At 46.6% G+C, this 20745-nt stretch overlaps 2 protein-coding genes across 10 annotated transcripts in view; one reads left to right on the top strand and one right to left on the bottom strand.

The window, feature by feature from the left end:
- Positions 1-20745, top strand: part of cacna2d4a (calcium channel, voltage-dependent, alpha 2/delta subunit 4a) — a 51123-nt gene that overhangs the window by 14462 nt on the left and 15916 nt on the right. The gene's annotated exons all lie outside the window — the stretch shown is intronic.
- On the bottom strand, positions 1337-19285 carry lrtm2a (leucine-rich repeats and transmembrane domains 2a). Of its 3 annotated transcripts, none has more exons than XM_057023002.1 (7): positions 18581-19277; positions 14171-14343; positions 6286-6512; positions 5998-6123; positions 5500-5588; positions 5249-5406; positions 1337-4407 (listed from the first exon to the last, which is right to left on the bottom strand). In XM_057023002.1, exons 2-7 carry the CDS (start codon positions 14238-14240, stop codon positions 3905-3907), a joined length of 1173 nt encoding a protein of 390 aa, XP_056878982.1. In that variant the 5' UTR covers positions 14241-14343; positions 18581-19277; the 3' UTR covers positions 1337-3904. The 3 variants fall into 3 exon arrangements, with proteins under 3 accessions (XP_056878982.1, XP_056878983.1, XP_056878984.1); XM_057023003.1 differs by lacking the exon at positions 18581-19277 and adding an exon at positions 17664-18510; XM_057023004.1 differs by lacking the exon at positions 5998-6123 and having other exon boundaries at positions 18581-19285.

Genomic DNA, 20745 nt, shown 5'->3' with positions numbered 1-20745 from the left:
GTCGTGGCTCTGCTTTTAAGAACAATTCATCTTGTGTTTCATAGTTTCTTGTTTTGGTCCGGGGCTGCTTCATTAGACCTGCTAAGGCCACGGGTGACACACTCATCAATCGTTGTTATGTGGGTGAGTCAAGGTTGTCTGCAGTTTCCCCGGAGCACGCCCGCGTGTGCAGCTGACCTGAATTTGGCGTCTTCATTATGCAGACGCTAACACCCAAGTACGCAAACACACACTTATCTTTATGCCGCAGACTTTGCAGAAATGCTCTCAGGCGTGAAAATCACGTTATATTTGGGAATGGAAAAACAGGGTGAGGTGAGAAAAGCTTAAGGATAAATAAATCCCTCGCTACTTTCATTCCCGCTGCCTCTTACAGCTTGTTTTTTGGAAGCTTGTATGTAGATGCAGCTCAGCGAGTGGCTTTCCTTCAAAAAAAGCAGTAAGTGTGCATGTGTGTGTCCTGAAAGTTAGCAACGCAGAGTCTCTAACTTTCTTCTGCTCTCAGACCTTTCTGCAGTATCCTCCCTTGGCCTCCCCCCCTGGCCTCTCTATTGATTAAGCTTTTTTTTTGCTTTTATATTGACGCTCATACATGTTTTTCACTTTTGTGCTTGCTTCTTAATGCAGAAATTCACATTGGACATTGCACATTGGCATATTCCTAAAACAAATAGTTAATTTGACATTAATCAGGCTTGTAAATATGTATGTAGACAGGGTATTAGAGAATCTGCTAAATATGCTGTTGCAAATGGCGAAAACATTGGCAATTCCACTTGTGACCGCTGGGTGTCAGTGTTTCTCTGGCGGAAAATTCCCTGTCGGTCTGAATCCAGCTGTGTTCAGTTTATACACTGATACACCTAATTTCCTCTCTCGTGATCAGGGACTTGGTATTTTTGAGGCTGATGCGAAGACAGTCAACAGTAAGAGTGTGTTTATGTCGTTAAAAGGCTCAGCAATGGATAAGATTATCTCAGCGGCAGAAATGTCAGACTGGATTTGCACGAAACGAATGCACTGACAGAGATGGGGAATGGAACGGTGAGGAATTAGAGAGGAGACACAGGTGTAGAAGGTCGATAGAGAAGTGAGAGAAAAAAAATGGAAGAATGCAAAGCAAAATGCATAGAAAAAGGAGTAGCTGATGGGGAGATGGGGAGAATTCTCTAGAAAGAGAGAAGATGCTATCCTGACCTCAACAGCATATTTGTTGATAACTATTTCTGCCTTTACCTTTGAGAAAATAGCATTTTTTCCCCTTTGCTTATCCGTACGGCATTGATACTTTTGAAAGAATACATTCCTTGTAGTCTTTCAAAGCATATTAGAGGTCTCTTTGTGATATGTTTTTATTCAGGTCAATGCATACTGACTGAGAAATTCTTCATCATCAGTTCATCGTTGCTCATAGTCACAATCATCGTAATAGCACGACACACTGTACAGGTCTGGGCAGTGTAGCATTTGAAGCCCTCAGTCATCATGGCTGCTGCAGATTTATGTAACAAACTAGAATTTATTATTCTTTACACACAGGCTAGAGGAACAGCTTTCAGCTAGCTAAGGTACTTAGCTACCAACAGCACAAGACCCGCATACAGGCAGTGGTGAGAGGACAATGCTTCTACACTCATAGACAGAGTTTAGCCATTGCATCTTTTTGCAATTATGACCCTATGAAATGCGTCAATAACATGTTGAAGTTGTATAATGAGGTTGGATGCAACAAAATGTATTTAACACTGGTTTCACTGTTATTTTCCCACATGATAACCTGCATTAGCACAAGCCTTTCCTACTCCGTTAGCGTCGTTGCTACAGCCTAGCCATGCTAACATCAAGTTACATATTACAGAAATAGCAGCCATAAGAAAACAAAAACACTGGAACATTTCATTGTTTTGGCTGACATTTGCATAATCATCACACAAGTGCTAAATCTATTTATCTTAAATAATATGAGGTATGAAGGTTAGCAAATTAAAATACAAAATGCACTTGAACTGCAATGTTAAATCAGAAACCTTTGCATCCTCAATGGCCAAACTCTCTCTATGCTACTTGTAGAAACTGGCTACTGACCACAATTAAATCAACACGACAAATTTAAATTAAAAAATCAAAACAAAACACAAATATCTAAACCTAAAAACAAATGGAAACGTTATTAACACAACGAGACATACATCTTGAGTTGACACCGTAATTCGAAACTGGTTAATTCAAAACACATGATTGCTGGGCCAAGACACAATATTAGAGACTATTAGAATATTTATCTGCATTATAGTCAATATATGAGAACACACATTTAATATAAGTTTATTTCAGCCAATTAAAATTGAGAGGAGAGTCCCTAATGTACGGGAGCAATATGCAACGAAGGCTATATATCTGAGACGGCTAATTACACAGGGGAATTATGAGAACTAGCATAAAATATTCATCGCATCTATAAACATAATTGTAGTTTTAGAAAAAAAAAGGGAAAGGTTTCCAATTAAATCTACTGTTATTGAAACCAAAGGAAAGGAAAGGAAAGGTAATTTGTGGCACACATTACATTGCATATTGCTGACCACATCCAGGACTACAGGAGACAAAGAGCAAGTGGATTAAAGGAACAAAAGCATGGAAAAACTTCCCATGAATTACACAGGATGGAAAGAGAGGTGTAGAGATAAAGGGATAAGGGGGAGGAGGGGAAATATAGCAGCGTCATTTTGTTTAATCCCTTGTTTGTTCTAATCCCTCCGGGCAAATTATCCCTTTTAGTAGAGGAAAAGGAAGAGGAAGGAGGGCAGATTAGGGAACTAAAGTGCAGGATTCTGAAGTTTGCAGTCCTTAGCTGAAATCCTGTGTCCGTGCCAGAATCTCTGAGAAAGTGCTTCCATGCCACCGTAGCAAACTTTCACCTCTGATGCTTGAAATGAGCTCGGACGGAAAGGTGTTTGTTCTCCCGCAAAGTCCTGGAAACGTCCAGGAAATCCCAGAAAATCCGTTTGACTTTCTCAGCAGAGGCGGCAGCCACACAAATGTCACGTCGTCGGTCTAAACTCTGAGAGGAGCGGACGATAGACGCTGCGGACGCTTTCTTCGTCCACGTTAACCCTCCCGAACAGACACGCCCGTCAGCTCACCGGCTGGATCACTATTGTCTCTGCAACAAAGCGGCGGGTAGGCGTCGGCGCCTCCATCAGCGTCTCTCTCATTTCCCTTTCTGCAGCGTTGCTTCGAGATTGGGAGGAAATCTCGACCAAACGGAGGATGGTGGATCTGGGCAGGGGTCGCTTCTGCCTTCGGGCAGGAGGAGAAACGTGCAAATGTGATGTGAGCTCGTTAAAGTTGCCTCACGTTGGTCCAACTTACATCTTAGATCCTCCAAATCCTCGAAAATACAATCCAGGTTTGGGAACACTGAGCGACCGTGTGCCACAAGTGTCCTGTTCCAGCTTAAATGGGATGTTTCGTGTGAGAGAGGACAGCATATTTATTTTTGTTGCTCAGCCAATATAATATTCAACAACAGCCAAGAGCAGCAGTAGGTGGCTGGTAGGCGAGTTGGAGGAATGCTGCGGTAGAAATGCCTCCAAATGAAGAAGAAAATGAGAGAACAGTGTGTGTGTGTGTGTGTGTGTGTGTGTGTGTGTGTGTGTGTGTGTGTGTGTGTGTGTGTGTGTGTTGCACAGACTGGGACAGAGTGAGAGATGGCTAAAAATAGAAGTAGGACCAAGGATGGAAGACAGAACCTGGGAGAAAGGTGTCAGTTTAAAATGCAGAGCGAGAGCGACGAGACCTGTCCCCACCGTCTTGTGGACGGAACGTCCAACTCTCCCCTCTTTGAGCCCTTAATTTCCAACCCTCCTGCCAACACCGCCCCTCCCCGCCCCGCCCCGTCCTTCTAAGCCACAGATGAGATCTGTTTCTCCTCCCTGTCCTCGCCGTCTGCCTCGCCGTCCCCCATCAGCGGCTGCCTCTTCTTCAGCTCCCGCTGGTACTTGGCCATCAGCGAGGCGTAGATGCAGCCGTAAGCTGCAGCCGCGACCATCATGATGCAGACGATGCCGCACACCACGCCGGCGATCACCACCGTGCCGATGGCGCGGCGCACGCTCACGGGTCTGTACCGGGCCCGGACGCAATCCGCCGGCGCCTCGCCGCCTCCCCCGCCCACGTTGGAGGAGGAGTCGTCGCCCGCGTTGCTCTTGTCAGAAACCGGCACTCCGCTGGGGCCGAGGGCCCTGCTGCAGGGGGGCGCCCCCCCTTGTCCGGGCCGCGGCCCCTCCCCTCCGTTCTCATCTTCAAGTTGGAGGCAGTAATTGAACATTTCCACCGGGACGCCTCGGATGTCTCGTCCACGCAGGTCCTTCGGGAGCGTGCACTCCACGGCGTCCACTCGCCCCCCTGCAGGACGGAGGGAAACAGGTGAAGAGTGGGGACGGCGGCAAAACGCCTGTAAAACACCGCCAATTACACGAGAGGGGAGGGGGCGGCTGAACCAACACGTGGATGAGTCATCCGTCGCTCAGCACACACGTGGAGTTTGCTGTGCCCTCGACACTTAGATGGAGATAGCCTCAACTAAGCCCGTCTATAATTCATTAGACGACACGCCGAGCTCGAGCGGCGCTCTGCCGCCTGTGCAGACGGGAGAAATATCTGAGTCACTAATTCCCACGAGCGGCAGGGGGTCGGGGAGCCACTCTGTGATCATCACACGCCGCATTTGTCCCCACGCGGCGCGCCTGTCTCCGGATTTTACGAAGCCGTTGATCCGCACCCTCGGATGGGGAACGATGAAATCAAGGAGGGCAATAACAGGAAGTGGTGTGACAAATGATTCGCCCTGTGGAAACGGCTCATCTACCCTTTCAGGAGCTACGGCCACGCTTCCGTACCCAATGAGCAAACGTCCCCTCCGTAACCCCCCCCCCGCTGCAGTGACTCAATGATCGGGTCTGTGCGGAAGAGTCTGGCGACGCAGAACGGAACAGAGCAGAACGCCACAACGGAAGAACAGAGCAGACCGACGGGGCAGCACAGGCCTGAGGCGCCGAGGTGAAGGAGAGGTTGTTGTGTTTTTTACACAAGAGCCGGAGCTCCAGAGTCTGTTGTTATGCGACGTGCTCGCGGCCCGGCACGTGCACCTGCAAATAAAGGCACCTTCATGCCCACGCCGCCCTTCGCTTTGCGGTCGGGCCGGGGTCGCCCTTTCAAAGGCCCGGCGTATCGGCGGAGCCTCTACCTCTGTACAGCAGCCACTCCATCCAGTGTTTGAAGTCGCGCAGGTTGCAGTCACATTCCCAGGGGTTCTGTCCCAGTTCCAGGTGTTGCAGATTGGCGAGCGGCTCGAACGCTGCCCTTTCCAGCCCGCGGAGCCTGTTTCCCGAGAGGGACAGCCGCCTGTGAAACAGTCAGAATGAAGGTGAGGGAGCATTTGAGCTTAAAACTCCCCCCTAAACCTTAAAGAGTCAGGCGTGCGTTGGGGAGGTCTACCTGAGGCTCTGCAGCTCATCCAGGACCCCCAGAGGAACGGACGACAGGCCGTTGAGGGACAGATCGAGACTCTGAAGACCTCCTAATCCCTGTAGAAGCGTCACAACAAACTCCACAATGCTGCATACAGTCTTTACTGCCGGGAGGCACAGCTAGCGCTACTTTGGGGATTAAAGTTTTTCTTTTCTTTCGTGACTCGGTTCAAGAGAAGTCATGACACGGGCTTATCCTGAGTGTTTCCGAGACTGATAAAAGTGGGTGTACGTTTTCCAGCAAATGGTTTCCTATTAATTAAGCACCTGGACGGGAGCCCAATCGTGGACTGTATAGTCGCTCAGACCGACTCTGTTAAGTGAGTGTTAAATCACTCCTATAAGTCATGCTGCTTTTACTTTAGGTTCAAGCAGAGGTCCAAAGCTGTTGGAGACAAAATGCCCTTTCTACCTAAAATGCTGCAACATGAATCGAGAAAGCGTGGCGTTGCGTGAGCTACAGCACCTGGAAGAGTTCCCTCTCCATTCCTGTCAGCGAATTGTTGTGCAGGGTCAGTTTTGTCAGGTTGGACATGTCTCTGAATAACCCAGCTGGTAAATTGTCCAGGTAATTATTAGAGAGGTCCAGTTCCTAAAATGCACACAAACGCATGTTTACTTTCATATTCCCACTGGAGAAATTTGCATAGCCAACGCGAACGTAGCATAAAAATAAAACCTGTAGACAACATTTGGCCCTAATTGCTTTTTCTTTGTTCAAATGTGTCCGATTTAACCGCGTCGATGAACCCACCTCCAGAGACGAGAGGTTGGCGAAGGCAGAGGGTCCCAGCGAGGCAAGATGGTTGTTGGCTAGCAGGAGGGAGTGACTCCCCGGAGGCAGGAGGTGAAGGGGAGGCAGGGTCAGGAGACCCCGGCCCCCGCAGTCCACCAAACCATCTGAGTAGCAGAGACAGGGAGGAGGGCAGGAGGACGCCACGGGCAGCATCACTGCCAGGAGGCAGAGGCCACAGAGGAAGACTTGAGGAGAGAAGGGTGGGGGAAAAAGATTGGTTAGTTTCCCTGAAGGAGTCTATCAACTAAAAGCTCTTTTACTGCTCATTTGAGCCGTCTAAAATACTGCCTGTTACCAAAGTGATTCATTTCAGGAGGCCGTTCTCAGATAGTGGCTGCAAAGAGTTTCAAAAGGGGAACAAAACACAGCCGACAGGCCAAAAGGAATGCCTTCTCCTCACCGGAGGCGGGTTTGATATTGTTATTCAAAGCTGAGGAAACGTGGATTACTTCCATTTTCCACCCTTTACTTCGTCAGGATCGCGGTCGCGCGGATGTTGGAATATCAGGAAACCACACTGGGGTCCGATCAAAGACTCCTTCATCAGAAATTCCAGATCCTGCTCTGGTCCGGAAAAGATTACTCACATTCTCCAAATGATCCCTGCACGTGCGAAGCGCAGCACACATTCTCTGCGACGGTATTCGTTTTGTGCGCTGATCCGGCAAATCGTCGCAAACTCTTTTTATTTCGGAGTGAAACGGACAAGATAATAAGCGGCACTTGTGTCCCTGTTTTTCTCCTCTTCCTTTGTATTCCACTACTTTTTCCTACATTTGCCTCTGTGTAGTATTGTATCCCATCAGCTCGTCTCTTTATCTTCACCCTCTCTTTCTCCACACTTCCATATTCCCTCGCTTTTCTTTCCACAATGGCTGACTTTGCTTCCATCCAATTGCTTATCAACATGAATTATGCTTTATCTGGTGTGTGTGTGTGCGTGTGGGTGTGTGTGTGTGTGTGTGTTTGCTCAGTGCCCAACTAAGCTTGATATTGCACTCCAGACTAGACACAGCACTTTTCACTTCGTGACAGGAGTCGTTGCTTCAGCAGCACATTTCATCTCTTGCATCATCTGCATATTATTAGCATCTATTTCACAGTGTGCGATTGGCTTTTGTCACACTCTCGTCCGTCTTCTCGTTTGCTCCGTTTCCTCTCATTCACATTCAGTCCCTCTCACTCTGATGAAACTCCACGTAAGAGCTCTTTACTACCCAGTTCACATCCTGATGTATATATAAAAATGCAATGACCATCTTATTTCTCTGTGCGAGATTGCGTAATAAAAGCCGTATCATTCTTCTAAAGTAACTGGACTTGCTTCAGGGCCTCGCTAACTGATAAAATATAAAGCCTCTGTGCTGACGGAGAGGATGCTGTGCGACTCCCGTCCAAAACTCATGTGTGATTTCATTACACGTGGTCGTAAACTGATTCCTAGTAGCGACAGATTGTTTCAGTCTGACACAAATTGTTGATTAGAGCCCGTTTGTAATACCTAATGAATCGTTATGCCCCCGTATGTGCGTTACTGGAAGCATTGTTAAAATAATAGATTATTCAGTGATTTAAGCTAGTGAGAAGGTGTTTTTTAAAAAAAATAAAATAATAATATTCAGTTGTTTTTTAAGTATTCATCCAAAAGGGAATGGAAGTGCATGGAAGCACTAATCTATTTTAACATTTCTATTTTTTTTAAAGCTTTTTTGAGCTTTATAAATTAGATAACAGCAATAGTGGACTCGAATTTGCATTCTAACTAAAAGAAAGAGACCAAAAAGATATTGGCCTGGAGAAAAGAAAGATCTGTGATGTCTCCTGTTCCTCCTCTGCTCCATTTTATAGTATAATCCTAATCTTTGGGAAAAATGGACCGGACTTTAAAAATAGATTAAAGTGGGGAGATTTTCAAGTATCCTGAAGCGTCCTGTGCCATTTACCGCATAACGTCCATCTCCCAGCGAAGCAGCTCAGTAGCAATCTGGAGGGATTGTGCTGCACAGCGTGTTGAAAGGTAAGATGGGGACGGAGACAGAGCAGGACAGTGAATGGGAGAGGTAGGACCATTATGCTGTGCAGCTGAGAGCGGGTCAAAGAGTCGGACAGAGAGGAATGAAATGCCTCTTCCCACCACTTCCGGATTTCGCGTTAAATCTGAAACCTCTGTGTGTAGATTTGCTCTCTCCCCATTCTTTTTTCTCCTCCTTACCCTCCCCTGCCCTCACTCAACGTCAAAGCCCGTCTTCTAACATTTATGAGTGGTTTTAGTTGCTCTCGTGACGGAGCGACTGGTTGTTTCGCCTTATTTTAGGCGCTCCAAATCCGCTCTGCTGCAGAGGTCCACGCTGCAAAACCAGAAGGAAAACTATTCCGCCGCAGTCGGGAGAAAGAAAGGAAGTCCAAATACCTTTAAGTGGTTCTTTGCTGTTTAATTCAGTGCACACAGACTTCAGACTGAATCTTTTATAAGGCTCCCCAAACACATCCCGTAAAAAGTGCTGACATATTTGGCAAATGTAGGCTGGCAATGCTCTCAGCGACGAGGAACAAACCAAGACAAGCCATTAAAATGCAAGGAGATGTTCCTCTTTGAATTGAAGCAAAACTTCAGAAGAGATTCTGAGAGCAAGGGTGGACATGAGGCTTCCATCACCCCCATCTGGAGTTGTTGTCAGATGGGACGATTTCTTTTTAAAGACCCTCACAGTCCAGGAATGAGAAACATAAATCGAAGATGTCGTCAAAATTCCTTGATTGGCGCTGCCGTCGTCTCGTGTTTCAGCCTTTAAACGGCACTTTGCGCCTCGATCGGCGCTCATCTCGACGGTAAATTTAGCGTAGCCTTATTTTTATCATTTTTGACCTCGTGATGCCGGGGCCAAATTCAAGCGTTTGATTTATTTCGCCGTATAAATGCGGTGATGTTTGACGGCGTCTCCAAGACAGCGAGGCTTTACAGCTCCCCCAGCTGTCGGTAAGCTTATATCTGGAGGCCCCGGGTGACACCGGACCCAGCTATGATGTCATCCCCACATGCACTTGTTATTGAGCCCAGTTGCATGTTACCTGGGGCCAAGCTGTTTTCCATGCAATTGACACACTCGCTATCATGTTACGGGACGGGCCAGCTGTCCCCCGTGCAGCACACTCGCTGGCTCGGCCTAGTTTTTGGTACTATTTAATGTTTCACACATCGGACTATTCCTGAGAGTGACCGAGGAGTCCTGCACATTTAGATCTGACTCCTGTGTGAGCGGCGACACCCGATCCACAGGCCGGTGCGGCGTTGAACGCTAACGTTTCCTTCACTGTCTTGAGTGGGAAAACAAATACAGCCAGCTGAGAACGGGGCGGGCAATTGCACAAAGGACGTAAATACAGTTAAAAGGGCGCCGTAACGAGGCCCGTCTATGGAATAGAGGTGTGGGAAAATGTAAAGATTAGGTTTGGGGTGGCGTCAGGCAGCAGCAGTATGTGTAAACAGTCAGAGGCTGTTCCAGATGGAAAACAGCCAGTCAGCATGTTTCCCCTTGAATCTTTCTGTTTAAATCTCTCTATGCTCCGTAAGTTCTCCCTCCAGGCGCCGTAGAAAAGGAGGCCTGTGTTATCAACGTCCCAGCAGTTCAATTAAGCTTGTTCCCCCAAATGCTGATAAGGTGATGCTGTTACTATAGCAACCAGGTACATTTCTAAATTCAAAGAGGACACATGGGGAGTGTTTGGAGCTCACATTAGATACCATCATTTAACCCACATTGTCTAATATCACTTGACTCGGTGATACCGCAGCCTGCTCACATGGTAGAATTCACAATCTCTCTCTCACACACACACACACAAACACACACACACGCGCACAGAAATGCACAAACAGCAGTTGAGGCTAACGAGGAGCTGAAGGGCTTTGGGATGTACTCCTGCTGACAGTGTGATGAGGAGAGGAGAAACTGGAGCCCAAAATGGCTCCATGCCTTCTCTGCCGCCGTGGGATTGCTTCAGAAAAATAATCTCTATTTTCTCCTTGCTCCCTTCTGTTTACTCGCGTCCCTTTTCATCCGCCACTTCCCTGCCGCCTATTCTCGCTCGCTCTGTCTCTATTGTCCTTGTCGCCCGTGATGAATTCGGCTTCCGTAAGACAGACTCATTATTTTGACTTGGAGGGGTGAGCTCGTAGAGGCTAATATGTCTCTGTAATGGAGGCTATCTGTATCAATTTGTTGTGACACACGGGCTAAAACACGGCTCGTGGGAACCGCGTGCCATGCAGCGCTGTCATAATAGGAAAGGTGAGTGACAGGTAAGATGGAGACGTTGAGTGATAAACATGAGGGGGAAACAAGTGATGGCAGACAAGCTGAAGCGTAATATGCAGCTGCCTCCAGAAAGCTTTGATGCATGCGCTTCTTTCTGCTAGCCGCTCAACTGCAGCTCACTCCAGGGCTGAATATGGTCAGAGTGGGAGGGAAATTTTAAGGACACTTGTCTCTGATAGCATCAATGAGCCGAGAATAGAACAGATCTCTCCTTGGATGTGTGACAGGTCATAATGTGTTGCCAGGGACGGGCAGATAAACAGATGGTATTGATCCAGACTGCACGTGCACGGCCGCACGCATAGAACTCAGGCCTCCCTTTTAGTGTTTCCTTCGATTTCTCTGCACGACAAGCCGCAATGTTAGATTCTGTTGATAGCTCTTATTATAAAATTTGACTTGCAGAGGGCTGGAGGTCTGTTACCCTTTTAAGTAGCTGCACCTTTCTGAACAAGTTGAGGGCATTTGGAACAATCGTGGTTTCCAGGAACAGCGTAATCATTTTTAATCATTATTTTAGACAGTAGTCCTCTCTGCCTGACCTTAAAGCCATTCAAGGCTCGTTTTAAGTGCAACACATTAGTGCTGTACGTTGAGTTCTGGAGCGGTGCTGTTTATGGCGGCGGGGATTATCCACACTGATCCCTGCCAGGGTCCTTTGAAACTGTGCACATTTGCGTGTTCCGTCACCCAGGCATGAGCGAGCCGACTTCTGCATGCAAGAGTGCAGCAAGGTCAGCTCAAGATCATCAGACATCAGTGTGAGGGCGGCAGAGGTCAGGGGTCAAGATGTCCGAGCATGTCCCAGAAGAAAAACTACCAAAGGCCAGATATATTACAGCACCGATGATGAAGAACTTTAGTTCTAATAATAGATGAATTCATACCTAATTCCGTTGAATGGTGCTGCTGACTCATAGGCTTTACTGGCATTGTGGAGACCCCATCTCAGATCAGCCAAGTTTAGTTTTAATCTTTAAAATCATGTACGCAGTGAACTAAACTGCTTCCCACCGCTGCAGTTCTGTGGTTTCATGTCAGACTTAGTGTCCCAGCCGGGTGGAGAAAATCCCCCAGCTGTCAGCCGTGATGTATTTAGTTTGTCACTACATTCACCGGGCATCTTTAAACATTTAAAATCTTTGTGTCTAGTGATCTCTATCAAATATCTCCAGCTTAGAGCTGACGCGGGGCTTGATTTGACGCCTGCGTCCGCCGTATTTGCCGCCGTGACTTCATTCCGACCCCTCTTTTAATCAGCGCCCGGTGTCACAGCTGTGTGCCGAGTGTGACGCGAGTACAGTATTATGGCTGTGTTCCAAATGTTTTAACCCCGCTCAGGGTCTCGGCTCTCCGTTTAAAGCCCAATCCCTTCATTCTCCACCACTTTTCTCTGCCGCTCTTTTGATCAGAAGCTACGTGGCCAGTTAATCTCCAGGCTTTGTTCTGGAACTATAACAAGGAGCATAAACACATACTGTACACACACAATATGATCGGATAAGCCACAGTGTGTGTGTGTGTGTGTGTGTGTGTGTGTGTGTGTGGTGTGTGTGTGTGTGTGTGTGTGTGTGTGTGTGTGTGTGTGTGTGTGTGTGTGTGGAATGAATTTGTGCGATCACGGCGGCCTGGAGGCACCATATGGTTCCTGGTAGACCTCTCTGTTCTCCTTCATCACCTCTCTTCCTTCATCCATCCTTTTCCTCACCAAAGCTCCTTCATCTTACCTCTCCTCCTCCTCCTCCTCCTCCTCATTCCTCTTTACTCGCCCCTCTCTCGTTCTTCACGTTATGTTCTCCTCTCATTTGTCTCCTTTGGAACTTTTATTGGATTGAGCTGCCCTGCTTTTCTTCCCCCTTTCACCCACTTGTTTCTGTATTTGAACACCTGTCAGGTCTAATTGGACCTTTGTAGTTGAACCTATTATAAACAGCAGCTTTTGTTCTCTGGCAAATAAAACTAAATCAGTTATTTCTTTGACTTAAAACTCTGAATCGTGGCTGATGTGAAATGCTAAAGCAAGACGTCCCTCCTCCCCTAAGCATTTACAAAGCTCCACAAAACTTTTTGCTATTGTTAAATATAAACTCGGCTGGTTCAGAAAGACAAGTATATCACTTGGCACCAGAGTAAATGGTGGATGGTTTGGAATTGGATTGAAATGCCAAGAACTGCTCCGTGATGCTTTCACAAACATTACTTTCTGTAAAGCAGCACTGGAGTGCGTAGGATTCGGTTTATTAAAGTGCCCCACCCCCCTCCCCCGGTGATAACCACCAACCCTTCCAAACTTTGTGGGATTTTGAGAGATGTATGTCACGTCAAAATAGGATTGGATTAAAGTGCTTGTTAATTTTGATGGTGCACATTTTTCTTCCATTAACCAGATTAACCGCTGTGAGAATACTGTTGTACTGAAGATCAACTAGTCAGAGGAGCACATTCATTATCCTGTTCGCAATCGCTTTAATGCAATTTTTATAATTTAACTGCTTAATGAAATCTACTGAAACAGGGAAACACACACGTACACATAGAGGTGAGGCAGTTATACTGGAGTAAATACAACACAGAGACAAATGGAAGGTGGAAGTCAGGGGAAGAGAGAAGAGAAGAGAGCACCAGTGTGATGAAGCAAAGAGAGGCATACCCATCAATCCTGAGGTGCTGCGTGGGCTTGTGGCGTTTCTGACTGATAGTGGTGCCCTGCTCCTTAGCGTCCCTGGTGTTTTTTGGGGTTATTGATGCCAGATGCCTTCGGAAGTATAACACCTCTGTAATAGGAAGATGCCTGTTTTGCTGCAAAGTTTGTTTCCCCCTGTGCCGGTTGCAACATGCCATCTCCTGTCACGTTAGCGACGAGCAGGAAACAGCTTTCCTGCGTGTCTATTCACTGACGAAGAGCGTGTGTGGAATCTTTCAGCGAGCAGGATTCCACCACTCCACAACAAACGTGCGCATATGCTGCCATTGTATCTGTTGCTATGCCACCCGAATTCAGATGGGTCTTTGTTTTGATGGAGTGTACCCGTAGCACCAAATGGGTGGAGAGATAGAGGGAGATTATGATCGTCGAGAGAGACGTGGACAGTAAGTGAATGAAGGAGGGGAGGAAAGACGGGTCAAAATGGGGGAGAAAATTGATGTGAGTGAAGAGCCAGAGGAGAATAATGGGTGGAGGACATGGTGGAACTGAGGAATGAACAATAGGTAGGCTAGAAAAGAAAGGGTGGCAAGACAAATAACCTGCAGCTCTCTTCCCATCATTCCCCCTTTACTTTTGTTTCCACAAACTGCAGGCTGTATTAATACATGTATTAATGTGGCATTTCGCAGGAGGAACTGGCATGTGGCCACTGTTTGTGTGTGTGTGTGTGCATGTGTGTGTATGCTAACAGCAGCTGTCAAAACAGGCAGTGTTCATCCTGTCATGTGGAGCTAGAATACTGCAATGCGTGGACAGATAGAAGGAGAAGCTCACGCTCTGCAGATTTCCCTCATCTTTTTGGCCAATACGCCGGACTCACCGGGTCTTGCCAGGTAGCGGGTGGTAGAGCTGGTGGGGGGGAGGTCGATGGGGCGGATGTTGGGGGGCATGATGCAGCTCTTCAGCCTTCCTCTGCTGGAGGAGCGAGGGTCTATGGGGACGTCAAGCCGCCATGCCTGCAGCCTTCACCAGGGTGGCGCCAGAAAAAAACACCTGTGGAGAGAAATAAAGTCAGTGTCATTTACAATTTCAGCCCCTCAGGCAGGTGGGATGCTAGCAGGACGCTCTTTTTATATATTGTCCATCGATGATGAGGCTGTTTTCACCTACAGTGCACATAGCACAGGCGTGTGTGTGTGTGTGTTAACAGGCATCACAAACTGTCTTGAGAGCAAATAATAGATGTGCTTTGGCAGTTAGCACAATCAGCTTGCATTTCCCTCAGACGGACCCCCTGCTGCTACTGTCTGGCACTGAGACTGACACTAAGAATGAGACAAAATGGAAATGACACAGGGCGAGGGAGGAGGAAAAGAAGGTGGGAAGGATTTACAAACCGAGCAATACGGAGGCGTGTGGAAGAAGGAAGAGGGGAGACAGAGGGGAGATTTATTCTGCTTGAGTTCCGGCTGTCATAATTAAACCAAGAATATTAAAGTAGCCTGGCGCTGTTGTTGGATGCAGGGTGCAGAGCTGAGGGGAGCGAGATGGCAAGAGGGAGTTGTTAATATCAAAGTACCCAGTGATTTACACACACACACACACACGTGCGCACGCACGCTCTGCAGGAAGGAGCTTTTGTTTAATCTGGGCTCTGCAAGCTTGTGGATCCATCTCACAGCTAAGCATCCGCTTGTGATGGCTTCAGGTTCCGGTTTAACTTATATATCCACCTTTTGAGGTTTACGTTATCATTTCCACAACAATTAATAGAAAATACCTCGTGGGTACTGTTGCAGTGTCTAGAGTATCCTGGTACATTGCTTTTTTTCTATTTGTCATCAGTTCTGCTTCATTTAATGCAGTGTAATGAAAAATATCTCACATTATGGGAAAAAAGCATGTGAAACAATGGACATTTACAAATCTTAATTTACCACATGAGAGAGCTCTAAGCTAACCCTCATTTCACTGATGTAAAGTGCCAGCAAGTGTAATTTATCGCGCCTCGGTATCTTTTTTCCCCAGCATCGAAACCCCATTAGAGCTGTGCCAAATTCCACAACAACCATGCTGGGATAAGCAATTCATCCTGCAATTTTTCCATGGAGTGGAATGGAGGAGAATGTGCTCCGATGTCTGTCTGGGTGTAAATTAGCACCTGTTGCAACACTCTGATATCAAAGGGGGTGAGGGGGTAAATAAGAGGGTTAAATATGAGTCATGTAGAAAGAGAGTGGGAGATAAACAAGGTCCAAATGTAAGAAAGGGGAGTAGGTGTCTGTGTGCGCCATTTGTTTTATCATTTTTGCTGTCACAACTTGACAACATCAGCTTTTTCACCAATTCCCCTAATTTATAAATCTGCAGAATCTGTACTTTCTCTTCTCTCCTCCAACTTGTCCTCTATCGTATCCTTTCTTTCTTTATTGCGTCACCTTTCGGCGCCCAGTATTCCCATGTTCCCATTTTTCTTCCCTACTCTTTCTCTTCCCCTCGCTCCTCTTTTTCTGTCTTTGACAGAGGATCACAGGCATGGACATTTCAGCAGACGCGTGCAATTAAAGTTGCATTAGCCGGGATCTACTGGGAAATTTCAGCAGTTCTTTTTAAATGAGTACCCAAGTCTTGTTGAGGGGGGGAAAAAAGTGTTTTTTAAAGAATGCTATGAATTTGGGAAGAGCTCTCACTCTGCAAATGATTCGCAAGCTGTTCAGTTTTTGTATTCACACATGGTGACAAGTGTGGTTTCCCTTTTTTCTCCTTTTTTCTATTGATTTGCGTAGAAGTTTTAATTAGTCTAAAAAAAATCCTTCTTTAATGCCTCCTTTTAGCATTGGCGCCGTTGCCGCCAGTGAAAGTTGGGCTTTTAATCAACCACTTGGTAATTATGTGTGTTTCATTAGGTAGGATGAAAGTGTTAACCAGTATTAAGTGAAATCACCGAGTCACTAAAAATGAGAATGAATCGCATTGAAACAACTGCAAAAATAGCCGAAATATCAGAGTTAATTAATACAGATGGTGAAATGTGCCAAAATCTAATCGTCTGTGCAACCGCGCTCGATTCGCCCTTCAAATGATATATGGCAGTTGTAGCAGAGAGTCACCTCTGCAGCCGCTTGTCAGTGTTCACCCATCCGTTCCCGTCATATTAAATGGGTGTTGCGCTATTTTCAGAAAACCTTTTTTTAAACAATTTGACCCGGACACATGAGGCAGCCAGAACCCACACATACACATTTATCCACGTGTAAATAGTTGGGTGTCAATGTATCTGCGTGCAGGGGAGTCAGGTAGCACCTCCTCTTCTCTTTCCAGGCTATTTTTTTCATTCTGTTTGTCTCTAACTGCTTCCTGTCTGCACTTGGGCTGGATTTACGCTCCACTCTAACATACACCCTGGGAGACCACCAGCTAATGTTGGGTTAGCATGTTTAGCTTGTGATTTTTTTCCCACGTTGTTCATAATGGTATTATTTGTTGGCTAATAAATGGTCCATACTATCAAACTGATTGACATCATGACTGAAAAATGTGTCCCCAAATCTTTCACCCTCAGCTTTACATACTTTACACACCCACACATGCACTGTTGCGTCGCTGTTGCCAGGTGTTTGCTTGTTTACACATTGTTTGAGGTTCTATCATTTTGAGATTAGCGCGCAAAGCAGTTCGCATAATTCTCTGCCTTTGTTTGCATACGTGCGTGTGTGTGTGTGTGTGTGTGTGTGTGTGTGTGTGTGTGTGTGTGTGACTGTACCAAACACTGGTCGCAAACATAAGCAAAAATAGGCATGCAGCCAAGGACCTTGAAAAGGGTTTTTAACATCTTATATAGGAGAGGAGACCAACACATGCATATGATAGAGGCATATATGTGCTGACACATGCGTGGGGCAACAACGTGTAGACAAATATAACTACACATCCCTGCAGTTATGCAGACACACACTGTAGAAAGGCACATTTTAAGGGGGCTATAGGCACACACTGGTTGTTAATATACTGTAGACCAGCCTCCTTTCCATAAACAGGAGTAACAGTGTGCTAAATCCATGGAGAAGTTTATAATGAGGAAATATTGTCTGACATGATCCATCCATTACAGCATGCTTTGTATCTTAGAGTTAGACTGTAATTTTGTGTAAGTCTCAGTACTCAAAAATTGGGATAATTGCATGTTTTGTCATCAGTTAGTTTGTAGATATCCAGTTTTAAGAGAACTGTCTTTTTATTTTGACAGTTGTTTGGTTATCAAACTGCACCTAATCATCGAGCTAATTAGTGATAATGAGTTTCATTAGATTTTGAATTACAAGTGCATCAACATGCCACAGAGGATATTTTAGGCATTTTCCATTAATTGGTACCTGAGGTAGAGAGACTCCAAGTGCATTAGGGTGGAGTGTCTCACTCCCACTCCATTGTCACGTAATTACAGTGTAGCCCTCGCAAGTCAATCCGTTTTATATGGCACTTTTTTTAATTAACGGTAGAGTCTAGAGAGTGTTTCACAGCAGGTGGAAAGAAATAGAGAAGCAAAGTGGAGTTGTGCAACTCACATGTGCATGAAAGAAGGTAAGGACATAGGACGAAGCTGTCACAGGCACAGTATACGTGCCATAGACACACACATGGGGAAAAAAAGACTGTTTATGGAATCTGGTGAAAAAAAACTACGCTTTGGTATTTTCAAGTACGTTTCCTCTCACTGGAGTGTGGAAGTTGCCATGGTTGAAGTCCTCATGCAACATAAGAATAATTATATGTTTGTATGCATTAGCCGTGCTAACCTGCTAGGATATACCTCGACCTTAGCATTTCTTTCTAAAAACAACTGCATTTAAGGTTGTTTAAATCACACATTTCTTATGTGTGTGCTGTGCGGGCACTGCTGCTAGTGTTGTTCGCATGTTAGTTTCAAAATATATGTACAACCAAAATATTCCCTGCCTCAGGTCTTGTAAACATAAACAGTTGTTTACCTCACTTTTCCTGTCAGCTTTGCCCTGAAAACACAGCCTGAAATCTCTGTCAACCAGTACCTTGTGCGTTTTGCACCAATCCGAGTAGCCCTTAACATTTTAAGCATCCAGGTCTTCCCAGCATGCGACTTTAGCCCTGTCAGAAATGCGTATTTGTTTAATGGGGGGGGGGGGGGGTAAAGGCAACTCTCCCTCTGCCCTAGGTCGACTTTGAGCTATCTCGAATGGCACTTTTATATAAAGAGTACTTTCTTTGCAGTCATCTACGTGACAGTGAGGACAAACACCACAAACACACTTACCTTTACCACCAACAGCTGTATAGCCTTCTGCCACCAACCACCGCCCCCCCCACCCCCCACCCACCCACCCCCCCAAAAAAATATATCTCCCCAATAACAACAAAAACAAAACTGTCTCATAAAAAAGGGGGGGTGAACAGCCGCTACTTCAGTTCAAGAAATCCATACATACACGGTCCAAATTCATATAAGAATAATCCTTTCTGGAGAGAGACAATCCCCCCCCAGCTCCTCCTCCGACCCACCAATGAATTGTAGAAAAGGAGGGATGGTGTGGGGGGGGTAGGGATTGTAGATGTAAAAAATGAGGTGAAGAGAGGCTTAGAAATGCAAGAGCAGGCAACAGAGGATGAGGTCCGTAGAAGGGCAGAGGGATGGAGAGAGTTAATCCTTTCTTTCGGATCTATTCCCTATATGAATGATACGTCCTGTCCGCTGCCTCGTGCACCGCCGTGTGTCTGAGAGGTGTGAGCGTGTGTGGAAATGAGAGAGAGAGAGAGAGAGAGAGAGAGGAGTGTGTGTGACTGCGAGAGAGACAACGGCATTGGGTTGCTGGCGTCATGCGCTTGCTCCGGTGTGTGTGCGCGCCCACGCACGCGCGTGTGTGTCGCTATGTTTGTGATTCCCGCACTCAGCATGCATCAGTGAACGTGTGTATGCATGTGTGTGTTTATTCACACATACACTTGAGGGTTGTCTTTCTGCTCCATGTATGTGAGACACACACACACACACTCTTTCCTCTATGTTTGTGCAGTCGTGCATGGGGCACAAGAGTGTGTGTGTCTTGTCAAATATAGTAACATTAGTGTATGCTGCTTCTGTCTGCCTGCAGCTCTCCCACTGTGAGAGAGGATGAGGGAGGTGGAATACAGAAAGAGTGATAATACAAAACAGTGAAAGCCGAGGGGGGGGGGCGAAAAAGGAGGGAGTAGGAGGGCAGGATGAGGAGAGTGTAGGGAGGTGGTGAGAGAAACAGAAAAGAGGCTTCTGGAAAAGAGATTAAGGTAGGAGGAGAAAGAAGGAGGCAGAGGACAGGTTTGTGTGGTGGGTGACAGGGAGAGAGCGATGCAAGCTACAGCGAAGGGGGGGGGGATCAGCTGATTCAGAGAAGATGAGAATCTCCCTCTGCCACATGGGCTTTTCTCCTCCCTCTTTTTCTCCTTCCCCCCCTCCTCTCTTCTCGCTCTTTCATTTTCATTCTCCCCCCTGTGGCAGCGATGCCTGCGTGTGGCTGTTTGTGTGTGCGCGCACCCGCGTGCGTGGCAGAGAGACAGATCTGGGGGCTGCCAACACCTGGGTTTTCGGTATCAACCGGGACCATTTATTCAGGAATTAAACGCCGTGCCTTGTCACACGCGCACCTATTACAATGAATAATTATAAAATTCAGGGGAGGACGAGGCCGTTTTCACCTGTTTCCATGGCGTCGTCGTCACCAAGATAAAAACTAGCCCTCGTCACCTTGTATCAACCCTCCCGAGTCGATTAAGGATCATTTGATGCTCAGCAGCGAAAACCCTCTCAACAGCATCTTCTCTTAATCCACGCAGGAAGATCCAGGGCATCGTAGCGCGTGACTTCAGCGAGCGGGGCTACACTTTATAGACATGTAATAACAGGGATTGAACATCATTGACCTTTCCGACCAGGTGGTGGACGATGTTGACTTCTGATATGATGAGTTACTCCTGAGCATCACGCTGACCTTCTGAGTCGCGCGTGTCGGCGCGTCGCGTTCAGGAAATGTCAGTTTCATCAGCGCCACTTTGGTGGATTCAAGGCCGATCCCCCGCTGGTGGGATGGGGAGGACCTTGTGTTTATTTGCACACAAGCATATAATTACTTGGCAGCTTCTCCACGTGGACTGAATCATAGTTGTCATACACACATTGTGCCGGTAATGAGCATGCGAATATTTTGGCTCCACAGCACAGCGTATAATTACATGCAAGTATGTGTGAATGTGAGGAAATCGGCCGAGCCTCCGTGAGTCACCCCGAGGGCTGACGGCGAGATCTGTGGATACGCTTCTATTATCGGCGCGTTCAGGTAGCGGCTTTTTCAATTTCGGCTCCTGGTTATTACTGTTATCAAGGATAGCATCCTAATTCCCTTTAAACCGTGTAATTAGAAGGCCTAGCAGGTTGTCAGGAAAATTGGA

This window comes from Takifugu flavidus, chromosome 22 (genome assembly GCF_003711565.1).
Source record: "Takifugu flavidus isolate HTHZ2018 chromosome 22, ASM371156v2, whole genome shotgun sequence".
In the NCBI taxonomy this organism is placed as follows: domain Eukaryota; kingdom Metazoa; phylum Chordata; class Actinopteri; order Tetraodontiformes; family Tetraodontidae; genus Takifugu; species Takifugu flavidus.
Note: the sequence above shows the minus strand (reverse complement) of the source record. Positions and strands in the feature narration are given on the sequence as shown.

Bases quoted from the DNA above. Each gene is read 5' to 3' on its own strand.
- lrtm2a (XM_057023002.1), bottom strand. From the start codon at position 14,240: ATGCCCCCCAACATCCGCCCCATCGACCTCCCCCCCACCAGCTCTACC. The intron at 5,589-5,997 runs GTGCTGTAGCTC...ACGCTTCTACAG, and splicing joins TGGAGAGGGAACTCTTCCAG to GGATTAGGAGGTCTTCAGAG. The intron at 5,407-5,499 runs GTAGACCTCCCC...ACTGTTTCACAG, and splicing joins GATGAGCTGCAGAGCCTCAG to GCGGCTGTCCCTCTCGGGAA.